The 21,711-nt window shown below is 52.5% G+C and overlaps 7 protein-coding genes across 7 annotated transcripts; 4 read left to right on the forward strand and 3 right to left on the reverse strand.

Moving 5' to 3' along the window:
- Positions 1–429: 429 nt before the first annotated feature.
- POSPLADRAFT_1064568 (hypothetical protein) lies at positions 430–7,035 on the forward strand (the record flags this gene model as incomplete). Its single annotated transcript, XM_024481820.1, has 34 exons — positions 430–506; positions 702–778; positions 846–1,226; positions 1,299–1,469; positions 1,688–1,722; positions 1,785–1,918; positions 1,975–2,029; positions 2,102–2,131; positions 2,193–2,300; positions 2,360–2,466; positions 2,519–2,585; positions 2,642–2,710; positions 2,764–3,231; positions 3,285–3,335; positions 3,399–3,502; positions 3,552–3,652; positions 3,717–3,727; positions 3,780–4,016; positions 4,076–4,355; positions 4,407–4,542; positions 4,598–4,692; positions 4,746–4,816; positions 4,899–4,903; positions 4,948–5,120; positions 5,171–5,214; positions 5,267–5,471; positions 5,598–5,827; positions 5,881–5,908; positions 5,972–6,002; positions 6,057–6,194; positions 6,245–6,378; positions 6,432–6,511; positions 6,566–6,680; positions 6,741–7,035. 34 exons carry the CDS (start codon positions 430–432, stop codon positions 6,911–6,913), a joined length of 4,221 nt encoding a protein of 1,406 aa, XP_024342803.1. The 3' UTR covers positions 6,914–7,035.
- A 526-nt stretch (positions 7,036–7,561) lies between these two features.
- POSPLADRAFT_1101147 (hypothetical protein) lies at positions 7,562–8,143 on the forward strand (the record flags this gene model as incomplete). Its single annotated transcript, XM_024483207.1, has 1 exon — positions 7,562–8,143. A coding segment is annotated over one exon (582 nt), but the record flags the coding sequence as incomplete, so codon positions are not given.
- A 916-nt stretch (positions 8,144–9,059) lies between these two features.
- POSPLADRAFT_1052683 (hypothetical protein) lies at positions 9,060–10,161 on the forward strand (the record flags this gene model as incomplete). The annotated part of the gene is made up of 2 exons (XM_024480302.1): positions 9,060–10,076; positions 10,135–10,161. 2 exons carry the CDS (start codon positions 9,060–9,062, stop codon positions 10,159–10,161), a joined length of 1,044 nt encoding a protein of 347 aa, XP_024342805.1.
- A 779-nt stretch (positions 10,162–10,940) lies between these two features.
- On the reverse strand, positions 10,941–11,231 carry POSPLADRAFT_1099364 (hypothetical protein; the record flags this gene model as incomplete). Its single annotated transcript, XM_024483179.1, has 1 exon — positions 10,941–11,231. A coding segment is annotated over one exon (291 nt), but the record flags the coding sequence as incomplete, so codon positions are not given.
- A 2,787-nt stretch (positions 11,232–14,018) lies between these two features.
- POSPLADRAFT_1133229 (hypothetical protein) lies at positions 14,019–15,783 on the reverse strand (the record flags this gene model as incomplete). Its single annotated transcript, XM_024484312.1, has 9 exons — positions 14,019–14,369; positions 14,395–14,433; positions 14,480–14,601; positions 14,684–14,743; positions 14,979–15,053; positions 15,141–15,190; positions 15,244–15,313; positions 15,461–15,640; positions 15,705–15,783. The coding sequence occupies 9 exons, from the start codon at positions 15,781–15,783 to the stop codon at positions 14,019–14,021; spliced, it is 1,026 nt and encodes a 341-aa protein (XP_024342807.1).
- Positions 15,784–16,606: 823 nt separating this feature from the next.
- Positions 16,607–17,434, reverse strand: POSPLADRAFT_1031197 (hypothetical protein; the record flags this gene model as incomplete). The annotated part of the gene is made up of 4 exons (XM_024476775.1): positions 16,607–17,021; positions 17,080–17,153; positions 17,179–17,280; positions 17,330–17,434. 4 exons carry the CDS (start codon positions 17,432–17,434, stop codon positions 16,607–16,609), a joined length of 696 nt encoding a protein of 231 aa, XP_024342808.1.
- Positions 17,435–18,274: 840 nt separating this feature from the next.
- On the forward strand, positions 18,275–20,878 carry POSPLADRAFT_1133180 (hypothetical protein; the record flags this gene model as incomplete). Its single annotated transcript, XM_024484307.1, has 6 exons — positions 18,275–18,653; positions 18,712–18,855; positions 19,075–19,151; positions 19,597–20,543; positions 20,599–20,663; positions 20,742–20,878. The coding sequence occupies 6 exons, from the start codon at positions 18,275–18,277 to the stop codon at positions 20,876–20,878; spliced, it is 1,749 nt and encodes a 582-aa protein (XP_024342809.1).
- Positions 20,879–21,711: the final 833 nt, after the last annotated feature.

Genomic DNA, 21,711 nt, shown 5'->3' on the forward strand with positions numbered 1-21,711 from the left:
CACAACACTTTATGCTAAAGTGCTTTGTACCTCTACAAAGCTCATAAGGATCCGCCTTCAGCAACCTCCGCTATCAATATGTCCGGGGAGTTCCTTCGATAATGTTGGCATCTCGGGCCTACACGCAGTATCAGTCTCTCATCCGTGAATATACTTTCCAAAATGTTTGAGAGTTTGTCAATAGGGTGACCTGCAACTGGTCTCTCAGGAGGCACTTCCGTGACGATTGATTTGCATGAGTCAGCGTGTCTTTCAAAGCGGCGTACGTGGCCGGCCGGCAGCTACCCCGTATCTGGGGGCTCGAACTACACCAAGCATGACTGGTGCGGCTACGGTGTGCCAGGGGAGGAGTCCGTGCGCAGTATATAAGTGAAAAGAGGACGGTCGGGCCGCGCTACCGTCGACACTTGTCACCAACGCCTGAGGGCCATGTACAACCCTCTGCATCCGTCGCCCAAGCCTCCCGCTTTTGGAGAAGACACCGTAGTGCCCGAGGAAACATCTTCGTGAGTGGACTTGACTCATACTAATCGCCTTGCACATACTGTACATCTGTACACATTTCCGGCTGGAGTTGGAAGGACGGCAGTATGAATGAAGGATCCTGTACTCTCTCCTGTACTCTACTTCCCACCATGCTGTCGTAAAATTTGTGTGTTCAAGTGTGAAATAAGCACTCATGACCCGCCATATGTCCTTAGGTACTGGTCCAGACTGATCTTCTCATGGCTCGACCCCTTCATGACGGTGGGCTTCTCGCGCCCCTTACAGAAAGAAGGTATGTGACATCGCAAAATGCGCCACAAAGGACGTTGATCCTGAAGCGCCCGTTCCCGCTGTACAAGATCTCTGGCAGCTTCCTCCAGATCGTCTTACAGGCAATCTAAGTGACGAAGTCGAGCGAGCCTTTTACGACAGGTGCGCGCCCGAACAGCGGCCGGCTTTCCTACGTGAGCGCTCGCCACCGGAGCACGGGGAAGTCGTCAAGGATTCCGCTTCCTCGACTACCGAGGCGCCGGGAGATGAAAAGCAGGCCTTCGCCGAGAAGAGAGATGCCAAGCTCGAGGGAAATGCAGCACCTGAGGTACCTTCTCACACAGGGAACAATCAGGATACGGCGCCGGGCCCTGTCAATAAGAAGAAATACGACGGTTCGCTGCTCAAGGCTTTACACAAGACGTTCTTCTGGCGCTGGTGGTCTGCTGGTATTTTGACTCTCATCGCGAGTGAGTAGATTCCATTTGGATCCGAAACAGCGACGGGGTGGCACAGAGTTCATTGTTCAATATCAATGATAGATACGTTGACTACAACGTCGCCGCTCGTCAACAAGCTGTTTCTGACCTGGCTCACGGCGTCATACACATGGAGTCATATGTCCGCAGAGGAGCGCAAGCAATCTGGCGAGAGCGCTCCGAAAGGCATCGGCTACGGCATCGGACTGGCATTTGCGCTCTTTATAATGCAGGGTAGGTCTTTTTGCAAATGACGATCTCCATTTGGCTGATTATATGCGGTTACCAGAGGCCTCAAGTGTGGTGAGTGCAGCACTACTACCAGGATGATCCTGAATTGCTCACATCGTTGCGATGTATATAGATCGCTAGCCATTACTCGCTCAGTGCGTATATAATAAAGCGCAAGTTGGCTGCGTGCCAATAACAACTAACTCTGGCTGTACATCTAGTGACGATGACCACCGGTCTGCAAGTGCGCACGAGTGTACGTGACCATTGTCCGCCAGACAGCACAAAAGTGGCACGATTTTGACCTCCGCTCTTTAGGTTATCGGCTGCATCTTCCGCAAATCTCTCCGCCTGAGCGGGCGTGCGCGGATGGACCACAGCGTCGGCCAGATCACCACGATGATATCGACGGACGCCATGCGATTGGAGCGAGTCACTGCATACGCGCATATGTATGTCACTCGCTTGTGCACAGAAATTCCGCTTGTTCATAGTCTTTTCAATGCAGCCTGTGGGTTGCGCCCATACAAATTGCGATAGGGATCGGTCTGCTGATCGGGCAGGTACGCCATTTGTAACGAGATTGTGCAGTCGTTCTTGCAATCTGACTGAACGAAATCCTCGCCGTACGATAGTTGGGATACTCTGCGCTGGTCGGACTCGCGGTAAGTATCCGCAAACAATGGCTTCGACACATGCAAATTGATTGGAATCATGGGTGGGCAGGTATTGGCCGTTGGCTTTCCCCTACAGTCGCTCTTCGTGCGCACCATGTTTAGGCAGCGCAAACAAGGTGTTGTCGTCACCGATCAGCGTGTTCGACTTGTTACCGAGGTTGGCCTCCGTCCCATCGGTGTTAAGAGACATTCGTACTGATATGTGTTGAATTCCAGGTCCTGCAGGGCATCCGTCTGATCAAGTACTACGTGTGGGAGAGCTTCTATGCCAATCAAGTCTGGAGCGTGCGGAAGCGTGAGCTCAACCATATCAGAAGACTCGGGTGTGTTCATCTCCTATCGCATTCTCGGATAGAATCTAAGCGCATAAACCAGCATCGCTCGAGCTAGTCTCATCAGCCTTGTTGCTGTAGTACCGGTGCTCGCTGCGATCTTGTCTTTCGTACGCATCGCAGTGCACATACACTTGTAATTGCCACTGATATGATGCGTTGACAGATCACCTATGCACTGAGCGGGCACGACCTGAACGTCGCCGTCATTTTCACCGCCCTACAATTTTTCAACGTAAATGGTGTCTACTTGCTTACTACCTTACCCGTCACTCATGCCGCTGACAGATCCTCACGACGCCGCTCCGGAATTTCCCGCTCGTCTTCAGTGTGTCCTCCGACGCATACGTCGCCCTCGGCCGCATCTCCAAGTTCCTCGTGGCGGATGAGCTTGCGGAGCCCTATCGCATTGAACCGATAAGCGAGCATGCCATCGACGTCGAAGGTGACTTCTCATGGGAGACCGTAAAGAAGCCTGAGGCCGGTAAGTTCGGGCGCGGAGGACGTGGGCGCGGATCTGGTGTCAAGGAGGGCGCCAAAGATCAGAAAAAGGATGGATCTGGCAAGAAGCTGACAGGTCTGTTCACGCGACGAAGAGGCAATGAGAACACGGTGCTGCCCATGACCGCTGTGGGCGACAAAAAAGTGGACCCAGACGAAACGTCCGATGAGAAGCCGTTTGCGCTGAACAACCTCAGCCTGAAGGTGCCTAAGGGCTCGTTCGTCGTCATTGTAGGAGGCATTGGCTCTGGCAAGGTCGGTGTTCAACCGTGTGTCGGCTATCCCAAATATCGACGCAGACGCCACAGAGCTCGCTACTGCAAGCCTTGATCGGAGAGATGCGCAGAGTCAGAGGCAGTGTGTGTATCTAAAGTTCTGTGTACACTGGATCCTACAAGCATTACTGATACACATTGTTTCAGACGGTCTTTTCATCATCTGTTGCCTACGTACCTCAATCAGCTTGGATCATGAACGCCACACTTCGCGAGAACATCACATTCGGACAGCCTGATAACGAGAAGAAGTCAGTGACTCTCCAGGCTCAATGGTTCCTGTACTGAAGTTGAGATTAGATTCCAGGCGATTGTTGATGCTTGTTGTCTTCAGTCAGACCTCGAGATGCTACCCAACGGCCAGGATACTGAGATAGGAGAAAAAGGTATAAACCTGAGTGGTAGGTCTCCTCCGTGTCGATGGTATAGCGTTTGATTCACTGTTGCGGTTATGCGTTTTACTAGGCGGCCAGAAGGTTCGTTATGTTGCCTAATACCTGTGTGACCGGCTATATTGTTGGCGAATAGGCTCGCGTGTCGCTTGCCAGAGCTGCATATTCGGGTGCAGATATTGTACTGATGGACGATTCTCTCAGCGCAGTCGACGCGCATGTCGGCAAGGCTATCCTCGACAATTGTCTTCTCAACGGTCCTTTGGCTGGAAAGACCCGTGTGCTCGTTACACATGCACTACATGTCCTGGACAAAGCGGATTACATATACGTCATGGATAATGGTCTCATTGTAGAGCAAGGCACCTACGCGGTAGGTTTTCAGCATCCACATTTGTATCGCCAATCACTTATCAACAACCCATCTTCTAGGACCTGATGAGCTCTGGCGCAACCTTCTCTCGCTTGATGGAAGATTACGGGAACCTTGAGAAGAAGGAAAAGGAGGTCGCTACCGTGGCTAGGGCAGATGAGCCGGCCATGGGTCCGGCGAAGGCAGACGCCAAAGATGCCCGACCTCTTATGCAGAAGGAAGAACGGAATACAGGCGCAGTGACATTGAAGACATACGCGAGATACTTTCGCTATGCGGGCGGTCTATTCTGGATCGCCGTCATTATCCTAGAATTGATCTTGTACCAAGGCGCTTCAGGTGAGTCATCTGTCATCTCTTAAGGAAGATCCTAACCCGTACCGCCTATAGTCGCAAACAACTTGTTCCTGGGGTTCTGGACGTCAGAGAGCATCTCAGGCTTCACTCAAGGCGGTTACATGGGTACCTATGCTGCATTGGGCGTCGCAAGCGCGGTCTTCTCGTTCTCTCTCAGTCTGTGCCTTACGTGGGTCCCCTCTCATCGATGTGCCGTTCCTTCTCGTTGAATGCTTTCATTCCAGACTTACTACCTTATTCGCCGGGTCGCGCATGTTCTTCGATGCGCTTAACGCAGTGCTCCATTCTCCCGTGTCCTTCTTCGACACGACGCCGATGGGTGCGCCCTAGAAACGTTATAATGCCACTGATATATTGAAATCGTTGCTTTAGGCCGAGTAATGTCCCGTTTATCCAGTGATCAGGACACGCTGGACACGAACGTGTCTATGATTGCATATCAGGTATGTTTCCGATAGCTCCAGCGCCCGAACACGAGTTTGAAACGCAATGCCGTGGTAAAAACTAGCTTTTGTCAACCTTCAGGTAACGTAAAAATCCACCACAAACGACATTGTAACTGATCTTTCTTCAGTTCGGTCATAGGAACCGTTGCATTGGTCTTCTATACCTTCCCCTACCTCGGCATTATTTTCATTCCGTTGCTCGTATTCTACTATGTCGCTGCACTGTTCTACCGCCGTACTTCCGTAGAGACGAAGCGACTGGACTCAATCATGCGCTCAGCGCTTTATGCTGCGTACTCAGGCAAGTTCACATCATTGATGCTAAGTGCCTGACGCTGATGAAGAGCTTAGAGTCTCTGACCGGACTTAGCACTGTGCGAGCCTATGCTGCCCAAGTAAGAACAAGTCTTTCCATTGATGTAGCTGTTATGCTTATGCCACATTCAGCGCCGCTTTGTCACGAAGTCTGAGTTTGGTCTCGACATGGAGAATAGAGCATACTACATGACGATCGCGATCCAGCAATGGCTTGCTCTTCGCCTCAACACCCTTGGCAATATCCTCGTTCTCGGCATTGCCCTCTTCGCCGCGGGATTTAGATTGTCTGTTAGTCCCAGCAGGATCGGCGTTGTGCTTTCATATACATTGAACGGTGAGTAATGTGATCCTTGAATGGCCATTCACATTGCTCATTATGAACTATGCCTACTAGTGACCTCCATATTTTGTGAGTAGTTCGTCACGTTCTACGGCAACATTCTGTCTAACCTGGTTACAGCGACTCTGGTGCAGACATATGCTCAGAATGAACAGAATTTCAATGCCGTCGAGCGCGTACTACACTACACGGAGCTGCCTTCCGAAGGCGAACGAGAGACGCCCAACGATCCTTCTCCCTCTTGGCCCGAGAAGGGACAAATTGACTTCAAGGGCGTAGAGTTGGCCTATCGTGAGGGTCTGCCACTCGTGCTGAAGGGAGTCTCATTCACAATACAGCCTGGCGAGAAGGTACATACATACGATGTCGTCTTGAAATGCGGATACTGACTTGACAATCGCAGGTTGGTATCGTAGGACGGACCGGTGCCGGTACGTCGTCAAACCGGGACAATTATATTGAGATATGATCAATCTGATATTCGCTTCTAATAGGCAAGAGCTCCTTGTTACAAGCTCTATTCAGGTAGGCCAGCGTTAGTTGCCCATTGGTATCGGTATGAATTCACGTATGTTGAAGGATCGTGAACGTCTCTGGCGGTGCCATCGAGATCGATGGATACAACACTCACAACATCGGCCTCGACACACTAAGAGGTGGACTAGCCCTGGTTCCCCAGGATGCTCTTCTCTTCAAAGGGACATTACGAGAAAATCTGTAGGTCTTCTCTCATTGGTAATTTACATGGTAATCTGACATCGTCCCAGCGATCCCCAAGCGACGCGCACTGACGCGGAACTCATATCAGCCTTACAGCGCGTCTGGCTCTTACCCCGAGATGGCTCACAGGATTCTGTAGCTGAAGCGAAGTTCAGCCTTGACGCGGCTGTCAGCGATGAAGGTAAGCATGCCTCGTAATGCTATTTGCAGATAGTTCACCATCGATCGCGTCAGGTTCGAACTACAGCGCAGGCGAGAAGCAGCTGCTTGCGCTTTGTCGAGCCATCGTCAAGAACAGCCGCGTCATAGTTCTGGTATGTGCTTGTTCTTTGGTCTGCCGGTTAATATGATGCATATGCTGTCAACAGGATGAGGCAACGAGCAATGTAGATGTTGAGATGGATGCTAAATTGCAGAAGACCATCCAAACGGAGTTTGCATCCTCAACGCTCATGTGCATCGCGCATCGTCTGAACACAGTGGGTGCGTGTGAAATATCATGCTGGCTTGCTAGTCTGCTGCTAACTACATTCATTCGTCAAGTCTATTACGACAAGATCATTGTGATGGAAGCTGGCAAAGTCGCTGAGTTCGACACGCCCATGAATTTGTTCGATCAAAGGGATTCCATCTTCCGCTCTCTGTGCGAAGAGGCGGGCCTGTCGAGGCAAGACATCGTTCGTATCCGAGCAAGCGTCTCCACGATGTTTACATAGGATAAATTGCGATATTTGAGTCACATTCCGTATTTTCGAATTGGATTAGATAGTAGTCACACCTAGTAGAGCTGAATACCATAACTGATCTCGCAATCTCCCTGTCTTGGAGACTGCAACAGACATGAACGGTTGTGGGATGAGACGAATCGGAAGGGGTGAGGCCAAGAATATCGAACAGACGCTTCATGTGCATGTTGTCATGTCGCATTTAGTTGTAAATTCGTGATGTCTCCGTGGACATGTGGGCCGACTTGGTATATCGTAAATTATTGCCTTAAAGAGTGAAATACTTATATTGGGATGCCGTGAGGAATTATCGAGGTGCTTGTCGCATGAGCGTCTAAATGGCCATTTGCACGAGATGTAATCTCGGCAGCGTCTGAGTGCCTCCGCAGCGAGTCGCATCCTCAGTATTTCGGTACTGTTCACATCTGGTATCCACTGAGTCCTTTCAAAGAGGGGGCCCAGGAATAACCGACATTCTCTGCTCCATACTGCTCTGTATGCAGGGGTGTAGACACAGGGCTGGCATCAATATCGGACGCACAGGCTTCAAATTGCAGTGCAATGTCAGGATCTGAGCCCTCCACCCTTCTTCACACACAACATACCGCGACAGAATTTGTGCAACACCACGATCATCCGTACAGTGACACAGATGCAGATATCATCCTCCGAACATCTGACAACGTCCTCTTCCGTCTGTACAAGGTCATGCTCGCTAAGGCGTCCCCTATATTTCGGGACATCTTCTCGCTCCCAACTCCTCCGAGCGCTGTTGACGATGAACACATAGACGGCCTTCCGGTAGTCATAATCTCGGAGAACAGCACAACGCTCAAAAACCTCCTTCTCTTCATATATCCAGGGCCACGTCCGGCACTTTCCGCCGATGCTATGATCACGCTGGCCGATGCGGCTCGCAAGTACGAAATGTTCTATGTGGTCGACTCTATGAAGGATGCCATTGCAAAAACAGCCTCGACAGCGCCGTTGCGCACATTTTGCATTGCGTACAACCTTGCATTCTACGACATTGCTCGTGCTGCCGCGAAGCACTCCATCTCCACCAAGCTGTGGCTCTTTCCCCCCGATATACCTCAGGAGCTGCGATTTTTACCCTCTGCAGGGCTGTATCGCCTTCTGCAGTACTATGATCGGTGCATGAAAGCTGCTGTCGCCGTTGCTACAGACATTGTGGGCGTTATGGCTGCCATTGGAGTACCACCGGCTCCATTACATTCTAAAGGTTGGATATGGGCAATATGCACTTCATGCACCGAGAGCGCAGACTCGCCTATCCAAAAGAAGCGGAAATCATCGGAATCGGGCCAGACGATCGTAGCTTGGTGGTGGATGGATCATATGGATCGTGCGGCTGTCGTCCTCGCTAGCAACCCGTCAGGGTCGGCAATCCAGACAACCGAATTCATGAGTCCTGTCCTTCTAGCGGCAAATGGATGTATTACATGTCGCCGCTTCGCATACGACCAATTAGCTGAGTTCAGTCGACGGCTTGGAAAGATGGTTGATGTTGCTGTCAGCAAAGTAAGCTTCATAGTCTCTGGGTTGATATGCTGATTCATTGTGATTCCTGGTTGGTAGGTCGAGATTGACCTCACAGACTGATTGAAGGCGTCATGCGATGTCAGCTATGGAGTCCGAGCTGCCCATGAGAGAGTATCGTAACACACACATTCGACACTTATGATCACAAGACACCACAGATCACGGATGATCACATTGCTACTTGTGTTCCCCACTCTGATCATTTTGATGAATATCTATATGCCATTTACCCGACATATGCGTTTGCACAAATCAGTCTTCTCATACTTGTCCGTCTCATTCCCGCACCCGGGCCGCTACCGCGTAAGTTTGGGTAAGTATGACTTAGAGGCCTAATCTCGTACCTGGATCCGCCGTATCCGCACTACACCACCACGAAAAAGGGTGGTGGGGCGAATATGGCGGGTCTGGATATGTAGGCCGGGCGAATGCAGCCTTAGACGCCACGGCGTGTTCAGGCGTCAGTACTACTAGTACCTGACGTACATGTCCCGTGTCCTGACTACGACCAAGCAAGATCCTGATTCCCAACTCTCGCTACGTCAACCTCACATCAATCTGTTTTCGTATTACCATGTCTACGACATCCACCGACCGCAATGTATCTGAATCGACACACCCATTCGACGACAGCGATGCAGACTTGATCGTGCAGTCCTCTGACGGAAAACGCTTTTGCGTTTACCGTAAGATCCTCGCGAAGGCATCACCAGTCTTCAAGGATATGTTCCAGCTTCCGCCAGTACCGCAAGATGATGCGCTGGTGCAGCTGCAAGTAGCTGAGGACGGTGAGGAAGACATTATCGACGGTATCCATGTCGTCCGTGTCACGGAAAACGGCCGAGAATTGGAGAACTTCCTCCGCCTTCTGAATCCTTTGTACCCACCAAATGATCTACCTCTTGACGACATCTTGCGCTTGCTGGACGCTTGTCGCAAATATCAACTCCATGTGATCCCTCCTCAGCTTATGGGGAGACTTAGACGTCGCATGAACCGCGATCCGTGGCGGGTACTTTGTATCGCTGAGGCTTTTGGTATGGACGACCTTGTTCGAGACGTTGCGCAGAGTTTCTTGCGCCACAATATCTTGCCTCTCGGCACGATGCCCCCTGAATTGGGTCGTCTATCAGGACCTGCTATATGGAAGATTCTCAACTTCCACGGCGATTGTGCTAAGGTTGCTGCCTCTATCGTAGAGATGAACACCGCATCCAATTGGGTCCTCACAGGTGTCGGGGACCGCAGTGTGAACACGCAACTCTTTAACCGTAACCTAATAGATTCCACTCCTGCATGGATATGGTTTCGCTGCACGTCCTGCCCAGCAAGCAACAATACCGTTATACACTGTGCCGTAGGACGTGCAAGCGGAAACTTCACTCCGCGAGATTGGTGGAAGGAGTACATGGATCGGATACTATACCGGGTCAATAATCGACCTCTCGGCTTCGATCCCAGGGAGACCGAGTTACTCGAACCGTCCCTGCGAAAAGCGGCCAGCTGCTCTACCTGCGGCCCAGAGGCCTTCAAGGACCTCATGCAGTTCGGTCGGATCCTTGCTGATCGCATCATGCAGGCTGTCTCGAAGGTGCGCGGCGTGTTCAGTAGTCAACTATCACACATGATGAACCACATTTATCTGGTAGATTCAACTCGAATTACCCTTGTGCTAAAGTTTTGCGACGACCTCTGCTTCCATGGTGCTATCTGCCTTAGCACATAACACTATTATCAGGCTTGACGCAGTTCGATCCCGGTTGTCATTTGTGTACGTCCTGCGATGATTGACTTCTATATGTGCATTCATTACCTGCTGTTGATTGATACTTGAGCCTGCTGAACTGTTCCTCAATGCTGTCTAGCTGTATCCTTTCCCTCGATTCTTGGTGTCCCTTGCTCTGCTGTTACCATAGTTTTTTGATCCGTGTACAAACTCCTGATTGTTGAGGTCCTTCCCTTGCGAACACAGAGTTGCAGCCAATAATCAAACAAATTCCCCGCATCGACTCGACTTCAAACCAAACTTATCCTCAAGCACTACAATCATCGTCAATACCCCGAAGAGTGTTCGGGATATTGAACGAAGTATAAGGTCAACATACTTTGACTTATAGGCGAGCCACGGTGAGTGAGTCCAGCACTCAAGGCTAATCTATAGCAGTGAGAACAGGTAGGAGTATATACAGTGAAACGGCCGGAACGACAGTGCGCCGTAAAAGAATGACGAGAGATGCACCCCGTCTATGATTGCGCGGGCTGTAAATGACAGATAGGACGTAGGAATGTCTTTGGGCATTCTGTGGACAATCGTAGTACTGATGTGCATCCAGATTCCAGACAAAGGAAGCCAACGAGGGGGCAAGGTAGAAGAGAAACATTATTGTGGTGCGTGCCGTCTGAACGGAACAGCGGAGATCACATCTATCTCCTCGCTGTCAGCGAGACCCCTTGAAAGTTCGATTCCGCTTTCTTCATTCTTGATTCTATCTTCCTCATCCCTTACTTCTTCCAAGAAGTCGTCGTCATCGGCGGCGGCGCTGTCGGTAAGGGAGGTGGAATTAGGACCGTCGCCCTTGTGATCTACGTCAGCGGCCAGTTCCGCCATCGAGAAACTCCATCGCTGCGTCGAGTTGGGCTGTGAGTTTCTGAAGGCTATAGTCGACTGGCCACTGAGCGTGCGTTCGGCGCCATCTGCAGCTTGACGAATGTGGATAAGAAACCGTGATATCAGGATTGAGGATAAGCTGCGTAAGGGGGGACATATTGTTGGCGGCTGCAAAAACTTATACATGACGCAGAAGTACGCACACGACCACGAGCGGTGTGAGCGGATAGTCGGACTGGGTATATCAGCAAACGATCGCGGGACGTTGGCAGTATGAGGACGTACATCATCCAGGAGAATATATGTAACAATGTTCATGGAATTGAGCAGCGTGATAATACTGAAGCAGTTTCAGTGGTTCGGTACGGAGAGAGTATTATTCCGCTCACCAAAAGTACAGTGTACCTGGGGAGAGAATGACATCAGCGGCGGCATGAGAAACACCCACACGCACGTCACGCACCGTCACGAAACATAGTTGTCCTAAGGCCTGGCTCGACGGTCAACATACCGTGTCCCAGCCCTGCTCGTAGGGATTCGGAAGGCCTTATATAATACCATGTTGCAGCAACAACGAGCAGATCCAAGATAATCAAGCAAACAGAAGTAAGAATTGCACCTCGAATAGAGACAGCGATTTAATATAGGGATATCATCATGTCCAGCTTGTCTTACCGCTATGGGAATGAGTTGTGGGGGGGAGTAAATAGTAAGGTGAACATTGATTATCACGAATTCCACATTTTGTTAGATATACCAATGACAACGACGTAGCATCCGAGTTGTGGATCAACCGCGGTCTTGGATAATATCACCGTACACTTTGTGCCCACTGCTTAAGTGACGCCTATGTCATTTTTACAACACTCACTATGCCTGCACTGATGGGCACAAGACCCACGATTGAGGCGATTATTATCAAGCACCGGTTGCGCCCGCTCACAGCATACACACGTAAGACAGTGACCACTATTTAGAATGCATGACGAATCAAATTTGGGCTAAGTGACAAGTATACCAGAACGACTCACCGACCGTTACGGCCACGCTTACTGTATATGTAATCCCGCTAGCAATGTTGATCGCTGCACAACTACACAGCTTTGGAATGAGACAGGGACCTCAAGGCGCTATTGACTACCTCACGTCTGTAAGGCAACCTATTAATCCTAGTAAGCGAGACTATAGCATGCGATATACCGTAGTGTTTGGAGGCAAAGGCTCCCTATAAGCAATGATATTGGCGACTGACGTCAATCGATTCAGGACGTGCAGTAGTGTGGAGAGCGACCGAGTCCGTCGGCATAGAAGTTGCACATCCTCTGCCAACGTCAATGCTATCTCGTACGCCAGGAGTGCTAAGAGCTGATTAGCGCTCTAGCACTGCATAAACACCAGCCAACTCTTACCACGGGCTGCAACGCCTATGTACTCCTCCAAGGTGCTAGTCCATTCTAACCGTCACTTGCTTGCATAACGGCGTGAAATGGCTATTACACGTACTTCCATTCCAGCCATAATTGGACAACCGGCTTTATGTGTTGATACTGTCCGGACATCAAAGGACGCTCTGAGGCAGACGACCGAGCCTCCATGACACTGGACGATTCGCCTTAAGTACTAAGCTCCTTGTGCCTACTGAGGTATTACCGCATGTCCGATTGTATTCAAATGGGTCAGACAGTGAGAGGTGGCAGATAGACGCGGCAGTTACGCTACATGCCCGAGTCCGCGTCGATAATTTAAACCTGAATAGGAGTGATTTTCAAAGTGTTTCACATTTTCCTGAACTATGATGCATCAGGACTTGCCTACAGAAGTCGGATATGGCGAGGACCCTCGGGCGGTTCCCTCGTTGAAACGTATCTCAGCAGTATCATCCGTCGATGAGAACGATTTTCATTGTAGAGACTTCCTAGGATGTACCTGGAAGAAGTGAAGTACACGGCTTTATGTAGCAGATTCCGCCCACGGCTGCTGTATATCGTAGAGACAGATGATGCAACAATGATCTCAGGTTGAGCGGCGGCGCTAGAAGCCGAAGAAGGTATTCACGTGGGAGTTTGTAATCTTTGAAAGGCGATAATGTGAGCGTGGGATGACATTTGTGGTTGATAGCTCCCCTTGGTTCATGATGCAATGTTGGTTTGCCACTATGACGGCTCTTACAGGACTCTGATCTCCTGTCCACGACCTTCTGGTGCGATGACAATCGCCCGTGCTTCCACAAGGTCTAGTCCGTATTTCGCACGTAGTCACTCCCAATTCAATGCTCAAATTCACTGAGGACGGGATATTTTCAGGAACGAATCGATCCGTCTGTTAATGCTGATTGGGTCCGAGTGGAGCAGTAAGCCTTGAGATGCAGTATTTTGAGATTGTCGAGAACCTCTCAACTCCAGCTGAGAATAGTAAGTCCCAAAATATATGACATTCGGAAATGGCAACACATTTCCACCAGAAAACTGCTGGCGGCCCCTCTGGGAATGGGTATTATATGTACGGCCTCTTTCCAAGGGAGATACAGTAAAAATATGAGAGAAAAGGAAGCCAAACGGGGAAGAAAAACAGAAGATAACGGAGTGTAAGCTCGGGCTTACCATGGCACATGTTGACCAGTCTCGGAAAGTGACAGATGTATGAACTCAATTGTTTCAAGTCAGCGGACTGTCACATTGTTCAGAGACCGCTGGGTTACGCTCACGCGTCCCCCTCGGTTCGTTGGTTCGAACACACACACCCTTACCACCACTTTCCCCCAATTCATACACAGGAAGCCTGTGTTTTCGTAGCTACATAGAATTCATCCCTCTGCATTTGCTGGCTCTAGTCTCGATAGAATCAGCCCGCACCGAGTGTTTCCCATCTTGCCCGGCGGACTTGCGCGGTCTCGTGGTGCATACCTCTCGAAGGAAGCAGAGGAGATCACGTCGAGCTCCTAGCTGTTGGCGAGAGCTCTTGGAGTTCTATTCCGCTCTCTTCATCCTCAATTCCATCTTCCTCATCCCTTTCCTCTTGTATGTCGTTATTGTCGTCGTCGAGATCAAAGGCTGAATCAGGGTCGTCGTCCTGTACAGTGTTGTGAGCCATGTCAGCGGCAAATTCCGCCGTCGAGAGACTCGAATCGGGCTGTGAGTTTGTGAAGGATAAACTTGACTGGCTACTGAAACCGCGCGCCGCACGATCTGCAGCTTGCCGAATGTGAATTAGAAAACGTGATATGAGAATTGAAGATAAACTGTAGAATGCGAAGACAGTGTTAATGATCACAGAGACCTATGTCGGATGCCACAGTACGCACACGACCACGAGTGATGTGAGCAGATATTGGGACTGTGTACTATATTAACATACGATCGCGGGACATTTTACGGATGAGAACGCACATCGCCCAAAAGAGTGTATACAACGATGTTGATAGAATTGAGCAACGTGATAGTGCTGGAGCTACAATCAGTTATGTAGTCCGCAGAGTCCGCAGATTCCACTCGCCAGAAATACGATGTACCTGTATTTAGAATGACATCAGTTGTGATATCTTCATGAAACACACACACACACACATACACACACGCATGTACAATACTCACCATCACGGAACATAACTGTCCTCAGGCTCGGTCTGGAGGTCCATATACTGTGTCCCAGCTCTGCTTGTAAGGGTCCATAAAGCCTCGTATAATACCATGTCGCAGCAACAACGAGGGTATCCAGAATGATTATACAAACGGAAGTGAGAATTGCACCTTAACAGAGACGAGCAATCAATACGAAGATATCGCCATTACCAGCTTATCTCACCGCTGTGAAAATTGATCATTGAATAAGATGTGAATGGCATGGTACACAAGGGTGCTTACTAGTCCCATAGGCGATTACTTACACTAGCAACAACAGCTACGCATCCGAGTTGCGGATTAACTGTGACCTTGGGTGTTATTGTTGCATACTGGGGGTTCACTGCGTGAGGAATATCTGTGCCGTATTGAAAACACTCACCAGGTTTGTACTGATGGGTACAAGACCCAGGAATGAGGCCACACTCACCAAACACCAATTGCGCTGGCTCACAGCATAGACACGTATCACAGATACCACTGTTCAGAATGTATGGTGTGTTGGGCTAAGGGACAGGTAATGAATGACTCACATGCTGTCACGGCCAGGCTTAGAGCATACGCGATCCCAATAGCATAGTTGATTGTTGTACAACTGCACGGCTCTGGTATGAGACAAAGACTGCAGGTATGACGAACTGCCTCACGTCTGCAAAATAAGTTGTAGATTCTACCACAGAGAATTATTGCATGTGGGATACATACATCCAATGTAGTAACAGCAGGAAGAACTTCGTTGCCTGTACTCACAGCATAGGCGACAGCCGCCAATCGATTGAGAAGATACAGTAATGCGGAGATCGAGTTGTTCCGAACCCGCACAAAGCGCATATCCTCTGCCGACATCAATGCTAATTCGTAGGCCTGAAGTGCTGAAGAGCTGGTTATCGCCTCGCCACCGCATAAACACCCACTGACTCTCACCGCAGGCTGCAAAGGATACGTAGTTTTGCCAGATGCTTACGGATTCTAATCGATTATTTGCAAGCATAACGTGGATTGGCTAATGACACATACTTAAATTGTACCCAGGACTGGACCGTCGGCTCTGGCGAATGAATATATCCGGACATTGTAAGACGCTCGTTCTGAGGCAAGAGACTGGGCTTCCACGACACGGGAAATTTGGTTCTAGTACTACGCTCCCTGTACATACCGAGATGTGAACTCCAATGATACTGCTCCGCCATGGATAGAGCAGTGCTTGTAACTGAAGAGATGACGGATGGGCCCGAACTTTACAGTTGCTGCTCCGTGTCAAGTGAGTCCACATCGGTGACCATTATTTGAAAGAGACCCCGATATGATGCATAGCCCGCTCTCCATTTCTAAGACCTATAATGAAATACACGCAGCATATGAAGTCAGCTGTAGCGAGGGTTCTGATTCATTGATGCAAACTGTTTTCATTGTAGAAACTTCCCACGATGCGCCTGGACGAAGTGCAGTCCAGGCTTCTAAAACCCGCCTTTGCTAGAGCGTCGCTGCTCCTACATATTATGAGAGGCTAAGTTAGTATCAACAGATTTAACGACAAGTGTTGATTCGGTTGTCATGACGCCAGGCGTCTCTCGGACTCGCTCCACGGATGAGATGCGATCGTTCTGAGGCCAACAGGCGCCTCGGTTCCTGCATTGCCGCAACAACAGCTCTTGCGCACATCTTTCAATACGATTGTGATGGTGGAGATAAGTCAGAAAGCTAACACTCGCGCGCAACTTAGGAAGAATGCGATTATGACAATTAAGACGCACCTACAGTCTAGCAGATGACTCTGCTAGGTGTATGAGCCTTAGGACATCCCTTTAACACTGCAAGGGTATAAACCACGCACTGAAATTAGCTAAGTGTAGAGTAGACATCGATTCAACAAACCTCCGCAGGGCCCGTAGAGTCTCATCTGACAAGCATTGCAACGTCCCACAACTTTGAGGGATGCGACAGGAAACGCTTCATCCATGATCGTCCGGAGCCGTTGCAATCGAGATCGGACTGCTCTTCGTACTTCGGTAAAGGATCGATGTCTGCGTAAGATTTTCGCTCGGGTGAGACGATGGAGACCCCACATCGTGATCGGAGTGCTTCAGGGCGTCGATGCATGCCTGTGGATTGTGACATCTTCATTTTCCAGAGCTCTGTCTGACAATGATCAGCTTCGTGCGCCGTCATGTCCTCCGGTAGGGCACGCGCACACAGCGAGATGCAGACGCTCACACACGGAACGCGTTTTAACACAGCAACCCGGGTTCGCATGACGTGCCGAGCCGCCGACGCATACTTGCACCGAACCACTCGCAACGGCACCCCAGTTCTTAATCACGACATCTTATATCAGGCATCCATCGTTAGTCCGCCTTGCTCACGCTCACCTTGCGTCTTCTCCCGCCGCCCCTTTGCATGCCGGGATCAACGCCCTGCGCCCCGGTTGTTCGCCCATCGTTCGCTGCAGAACCGAGCATCCTGCTCACCTCACCCTGATGCTGTCGCCCTGCCCACGGGTACACGGTTGCGTAAGGCCGTGCCACCGCGTCATGGCCTCGGAACTCAAGCGTCGCACGGCGTTCCTGGGGCTGTCACGATGAGCTGCGAGCTCCTGTCCGATAGAGCCGCTGGGGCCACCGTGTGCATCGCTTCGTGCCACCGACGCTGTGTCCACGCGCGCTTCATTCCAAGATAGTCAGTGCCATGACCCGCGTCTGGCAGCCCACGGGATGCGTGGGTCATTGTAGTATACGCCTACTCGCTATCCTCCAAGTGCGCATGCTCCGCGGAACAGGAATTCTGGTGTTCCTCTGGCTCCGATCACTCACGGTGTTCGGGCTATGAGGTCATTTCGCAGAGCCAAGCCCTAGGACCCATATAGAGCAGGTGCAATGACTGTCAAGGACCGTTAGTGTAGCAACGCCCCCTCGATAAGCTAGTGGTATTTTATATCAACGTCAACGTGCTGACAGGGCATGCCCATGGTGGCGTGGCCTCTTGAGGGTGTGGAGACGGTTGCAGTCGCATGTGGGGCCCCTTGTCGTACTTGTACCGATGCCGTCTCCGCCGGTATCGGCATCAGTACATTGCAGTCAGTCGTCACTGCGGCGTGCGCCGAGTGTCCTAATCGTATTGCGTGTAACATTTCGCCGATGGTGGCTGCGTCTACAATAAAATAAAATGAAACGGCGGACGGAAAACGAAGGGGACGCGTGTGCAGGGAATGGGGTGGCCGCGCCGGGGCTCGAGTGAGCGCGTTCGGCTATGGCGGTGTGCAAGACACATGTCGAGGAGCAGCAGCTCTTGGGAAGCGAACCACACATCTCAGATCGCACAGCCAGACGCCTTGGCAAGCGCTGCGTGGCCATTGGCTGCGGCTGACGTCATTGTGGCGCAGAAGCCCCGGTGGCACCGCTGATTTCCCGAAATGGGAGGGGGCGGGCGGCGAGCCGGGAGCAGAGATCATGTGACTGCCGGCGGGGGGCGCGGAGGGAATATTACATAGTGCGCCAACAGACGCTAGCGGAGTCCGGACTGCCCCACATTCGATGTCTACAGCGCTCTCTGGTCACCACTACACTCATGCCTTTACAAAGCCCACCATCACTGTCCTCACAGGACGATTCTTCCCCATCCTCGTCGTCGCAGGCATTCTCCTCCGGACTGAACACTAGCCCGGCATCGTCACGACCGTTGCTGCGCACTTCAACGTCCGACCCGGCCGCGGGCTTGACCATTCCCTTCGAGCAGCTCACTCTGCAGGAGCAGAAGGACTTTTGGAGCCATCACCCCCAGATCGCACACGTCAAGGCGCACGCCCCACGCAATCCGAGCGTTGGCATTGAGCCGCAACAAATAGAACCGGGAGAATATTACAACATGGAGATGTTTGACAACAGGATGCGGGAGCACGAGGGTGGGAAGGGCAAGGGTAAGGACGCTGGCACGCAGCTGCAACATGGTAAGCATCGTCCCGTCCATCTATAGTCAGTTGTCCATGGCCGTTTGGCAGGCTGCAGCATGTGCAAGCCCGCTCCCGAGTATATGCGGGTCGGACGGAGCGGCAGTGCAGCTGCGCCAAGAAAAATGGCGAGGGCGCGATCACCTAGTTCGGTGCCTCCCGACGTCTCATGTGGGGCCGGCCATGGCCGAGGCCGGAGCGGGTGAGCCGTCGCGAAGACGACGCCGGCGCGCGTATTGTTTTGCCTGGCTAGCGCGGCGACCGCACTACTTCCATGCTGCGCGGTTGGCCGCAGAGTAGTAGAGCGAACAGCAGCGAGCAGAGTGCGCAGAGCGTGCGAGGCAGGGAAGCCGTGCGTGGGGAGCTCATGGATGCGAAGGGCCACGGGCGATTGGCTTTTTGGCTCTACCGGGCTTATCAGACGGTACGGAGGCCGGGGGTGTGCAGATTGGCAGGAGATGGCCGGAGGTGCAGCGCCGGGAGGCCCCCGGAGGACCGGTGCGAGACGCCAACGAGCACGCGGGCGCGTGATGAAAGTTGGTCGTCTCGTCGCCTGCACGTTTGTTTTTGCGTTTGTTTGTCGCACACATGCACCCACGGCCGCTCGACGGCTTCGGCTCACCTCAGCCTCGCGAGCTCGCTTCTCCCCCTTCCTTTCTTTCTCCTCTCCTTCTCTCCTCCTCCCGCCACGAGCATGTCTCACTGACCGTCTCCAGCAGCCGGTCCCCGCCATCGCACACAACCCCAGCCCGCCCCCTCTGCGTCTTCCCGCCCCGCCCTTCCTCACCGCAACTCGTCCTTCTCCAAGCGGCACGCCTCATTCGACTCCCCTCGCGAGGTCCCCCTGCCGTTCATGCCCCACTCCCACCACCTCTCCTACTCCAGCACCGCCAGTGCACACGCGCATGCTCATGCGCACGCCCACTCGCACTCACACCCCCAGGTCAACGTGATGCCCGACGGCGACGGCGCCCACAGCGTCTTCGGCGCGTACGACTTTGAGCGCTCGCCCGGACCCGCAGGCGGCGATCACGCGGGATCCGCAGGCTCGTCCGCGTCATCCAGCGATAGCCTTCCCACCGCGTCATCGCAGTCATCACCTCCGACAGGCCCGACATTATCCCGCGTCGACACCCCGATGGACACGGGTAGCAGCGCGGCCGCCAGCTCCTCCGCGGTCGCCTCGACGAGCACCGCTCACTACCACATTGACGCCGGTCTCATGGCATCGACCTCGCAGCACCAGCTGGCGGGTACTAAAGTGCCGGCATCACCCGTGCACCCTTTCTCCCGCCCGTACTCGTCACCGGACACCTACGGCTCGCGGCAGCCACCTGCACGAATACATTCACCAACGCCCGTGCGCGCCGCCCCAATGCCTGACCGGAGTTCGACTGCCAGCCTGCCACTGCCCTTCCACACGCCTTTCCACACGCTCCCATCTGTGGCCCCATCGAATGGCGCGATCATGGAGGACCGGGATCCGGTTGGCCGCGCGTCGTTGCCGCAGCAGCAGGCGCCGTCGCTGTCATATTTTGCCGGTCCGTCGCGATATCGATCGTCGGCGGCGGAGCATGATTCAGATTGGCCTGACGACCGCTCCGTGTCGCCGCCGATGGCCCGGATTCTCGAGCGCGCGTATCCCTCGATGATGTATCCGCTACCGCACGCCGTACCGTCACCGGAGCTCGGGCCCTTGCCCCCTCCGGCGCCGCCAGTCGTGCTCACGCCACCCCCGCCGCCCCTCAGCGAGGAGACACGGGACCGGGCACCGCACGAGCCATTCTTGGCTCACGACCCTGCACCTCACGATAGCTACATCGCCGTCGAGACAAACCCGAGGGAGTATCGGCTGCTTGTGAGACTGCCAGGGTTCAGGAGAGACGCAATGTGCGTATTATCGATCGTCTCTTTGATCCGCCGTGACTGACTCTGAATCATCAAGAACGCTTTCAACCCGAAAAAGACGGATATTGCACGTTGTTGCAGATTCATGGGAACCGAACGGTGGTGCGTCCTTAGTACATTTTCCTTTGATCTTTGTCATCTCATTTTTTGCTCTTTGTTTTTCCGTTGCGCCTCGTGCAGGTCATTTCGAACGACGTATATCGTTCGGGTATGACGCTGACTTGGCACAAGTGCGCGCGGAATTCGACGGCGAATTCCTCAGAGTGATTGTGCCTCGTCGAGGCACGCCGGCTTCACTCTGGGGCATCCGCGACTAGGGCATGCGAGTGCGCCCAGTGCGCCCCTCCGTCCGTCGTCGTCTGTCCTAGCCCAACACCACTGTTTTCGCAACATCTCGTATTTCCGTCACCCACACAGGAAGTGTGCCGACAGGTATCGCCGACGTCAACATATCAAACATCAAATGGAATATCTATGTTTTGCAGGCGATGATAGCACAGCATACCACCGCAGAAGACATCGCGATACTGTCGAGCAGCGCGGTATGGTGCGGCTGACCATCAACGGACGGAAGAGCGCATAATCTTTACCTGACGACCTCATGCACCATCACACAATATACCGGCTTTAGCTGTAATAACCCGTACATTATCCCCCTCCACATTGCATCCATGCGTCTTCCCGTCTGTTTCCAACCGTCTCTCCCGCTCCATGGTCTTGGCACTTGTGCTTCCCGTCCTCTGCTCTGGTACTGACTCGACATCGACATCGATCGTGTACGCATCTTCGCTCATCAGGCGCGTGCGGCAGCATCGATACCGTGGCTTGCCCGGACACTCCGCCCTTTCACCCGCTGCATCGTACCGCACCTCACTTCATTTCCTCCCTCCTCCCACGCCGGCGTGCCGCAGACAATCGCAATCCTCATTACATACTAATGTCGGCGCTCGCCTCGCCATGTACCACGCGGTGCCCGCACCGGACGATATACATACGTACAGCATATATATTCCGTGTATCATCTGTCGCCGCTATCCCGCTCGCGCCGCATCGGCGAACCCAGCGCATCGCATCGTCGCCCGTCGTGCCCTGACCCCCTGCGCTGCGCTGCGCCTGCTGACCGCCGCGGGAACGTCAGCCACGCTCATGT

This window comes from Postia placenta, assembly GCF_002117355.1.
Source record: "Postia placenta MAD-698-R-SB12 unplaced genomic scaffold POSPLAscaffold_2, whole genome shotgun sequence".
NCBI lineage: Eukaryota > Fungi > Basidiomycota > Agaricomycetes > Polyporales > Adustoporiaceae > Rhodonia > Rhodonia placenta.